The sequence below is a fragment of the Buceros rhinoceros genome, unplaced genomic scaffold (assembly GCF_000710305.1).
Source record: "Buceros rhinoceros silvestris isolate BGI_N320 unplaced genomic scaffold, ASM71030v1 scaffold29533, whole genome shotgun sequence".
Classification (NCBI taxonomy): domain Eukaryota; kingdom Metazoa; phylum Chordata; class Aves; order Bucerotiformes; family Bucerotidae; genus Buceros; species Buceros rhinoceros.
The window spans coordinates 2,014-4,076 of NW_010404665.1; the positions used below are offsets into that span (position 1 = coordinate 2,014).

At 59.2% G+C, this 2,063-nt stretch overlaps 1 protein-coding gene across 1 annotated transcript in view; it reads left to right on the forward strand.

The window, feature by feature from the left end:
- Positions 1–2,063, forward strand: part of LOC104491105 (heat shock 70 kDa protein 12B-like) — a gene marked incomplete at both ends in the record, with an annotated part of 4,593 nt that overhangs the window by 794 nt on the left and 1,736 nt on the right. The window contains 3 exons of the mRNA XM_010133471.1: positions 969–1,093; positions 1,465–1,651; positions 1,764–1,868. Of these exons, the coding sequence (XP_010131773.1) occupies positions 969–1,093; positions 1,465–1,651; positions 1,764–1,868 (417 nt within the window). The remainder of the gene's footprint in view (positions 1–968; positions 1,094–1,464; positions 1,652–1,763; positions 1,869–2,063) is intronic.

Consider the following 2,063-nt stretch of genomic DNA (forward strand, 5'->3'; position numbering starts at 1 on the left):
AGTGGGTACCTGTCAGTGCTAGGGCCGCGCTGGGACTGGAAGAGCTCAAAGGGCTTTTCCAGCCCAAACGGTTCAGTGATTCTGCAGTCCCAGGGGATTGTTCACCGTGGAACGACGCAGGCGGGGAACGTGTCGGAGCCGGTTCCTCCCCAGTGCTCACTGTCCTCGCAGCTCCCCGAACACGCTCATTTCTGACACAACCACTTCACCCATGCTCGTTGTCCTCCGGGTTTTTTTTTTTCACAGCTCGCTAATGTCTGCACTTACCAAATCAGCACCCGTTAAAAGTTAATGAGGGCTTTTAGCTTCCCGTGTCCACCCCCGTGCTGAGAGGCTGTGGTGGGGAGGGCAGCAGCACGGGGTGGTGACACAGGCACGGGGGCTCCTTCAGCACCACCGCTGCCTTGAGATGGGAACCCAAAAGCGGGACAGAAAAGCATCACCTGGAGGAGGCAGCAGCAAGAACCCACTGAAGCACCGGGGTCAGAAAGGCTTTGAGTTGGGTGACCCATGGGAACACCTGGGATGAGGTCACTTGGACTGACATTGGGAGCGGGGAAGGTTTTGGGGGAATCTCAGCTAAAATACACCAGAGTTCAAGTGTGGAGGGCTCAGCACCCCAAGATGGGAAGAAACAGGGACACACACCCACCTCCAGAGCCCCAGGCAGCTCTCGTGTGCACCCATCCCTCTGCGGGGCTGCCAAACCCCCCTGTCCCCCCAGCCTGCCTTTGGGAACCACAGGGACCCCACAGGCACTTCTCGGTGATTCAGAGCCGAGTAAGAGGAGGAATTGTCCCGTGCTGCCGCATTGCTGCAGAGGAAACCGCGGGGCAGCCACTGCAGAGCCCACGGGCCTGATCCGGGAAAAATTAACCCCCTTACGGGTTGTTTAACCCCTTGTCTGGGGTTTTTGACACTCAGTTCCAGGACAGAGCCTGTCGCTAACGGCTGCCCTTGCGTTTCAGAGGAGTGAGGCTCGTGCCCAGCAAACCCCCTCCTTCGCCGTGGTGGTGGCCATCGACTTTGGCACCACGTCCAGTGGCTACGCCTTCAGCTTCTCCAGCGACCCCGAGGCCATCCACATGATGAGGTGAGGAGCCCACCACTCCCACCCCACCCCCCCGAGCTGCTCCCAGGGCTTTTTTTTTTTTTCCCCAAAGCTCTGGAATTGGGCTCGCTGGGAAGCAGGGATGGAGTCGGGCTGGGTGATGAACACCCACAGCACCACAGGAGAGGGATGTGCCTGGGAACATGGGTCTGGGGGGACACCTCTTCATTACAATGACCTGCGTGGGTTCAGAGGAGTCCTGAAAGGACAAAGCACCCTTCATGCATGGGCTTCCTGGGGAGACGGTCTCTTCCTTGTCCCTCTTTAAGGTGCTCATGGTTGTGCCCGTATAAATAAATGAAATGGGGCAGGACCCGCTCACTGCCCTCAAGATTCACACCTCCCGCTTGCAGGAAATGGGAAGGAGGAGACCCTGGGGTGGCCAACCAGAAGACCCCCACCAGCCTCCTGCTGACGCCCGAGGGAGCCTTCCACAGCTTCGGCTACACGGCCAGGGACTACTACCACGACCTGGACCCCGAGGAAGCCCGCGACTGGCTCTACTTCGAGAAGTTTAAGATGAAGATTCACAGCACCAGTGTAAGTCCCTGCTTTCTGTGCTGCAGCTGCTCCATTCGGGATGGGGAGGGAGTTGAGCTCACTGATGGAGCTGGGGTGGGATGCCAGCCACCGTTCCTGCTCCTCCTGGCAGGACCTCACAATGAAAACTGAGCTAGAAGCTGTCAACGGGAAGAAGATGCAGGCGCTGGAGGTGTTTGCCCACGCACTCCGCTTCTTCAAGCAACACGCGGTGCAGGTAGGACCCCACCGCACCGCGCCAGGTCTCCCTGCACCATCACATGCCTTCTCCCTAGCTGAACGTCATGCTGTCCTCTCCACGTGTTGCTTCCTCACCCACCACCACCAACTCCGACGCTCTGGCTGGGGTGGGGGGGTCACCAGCTGCTTCTTGCCCAGCAGGAGCTGAGGGACCAGTGCCCGTCCCTACCTG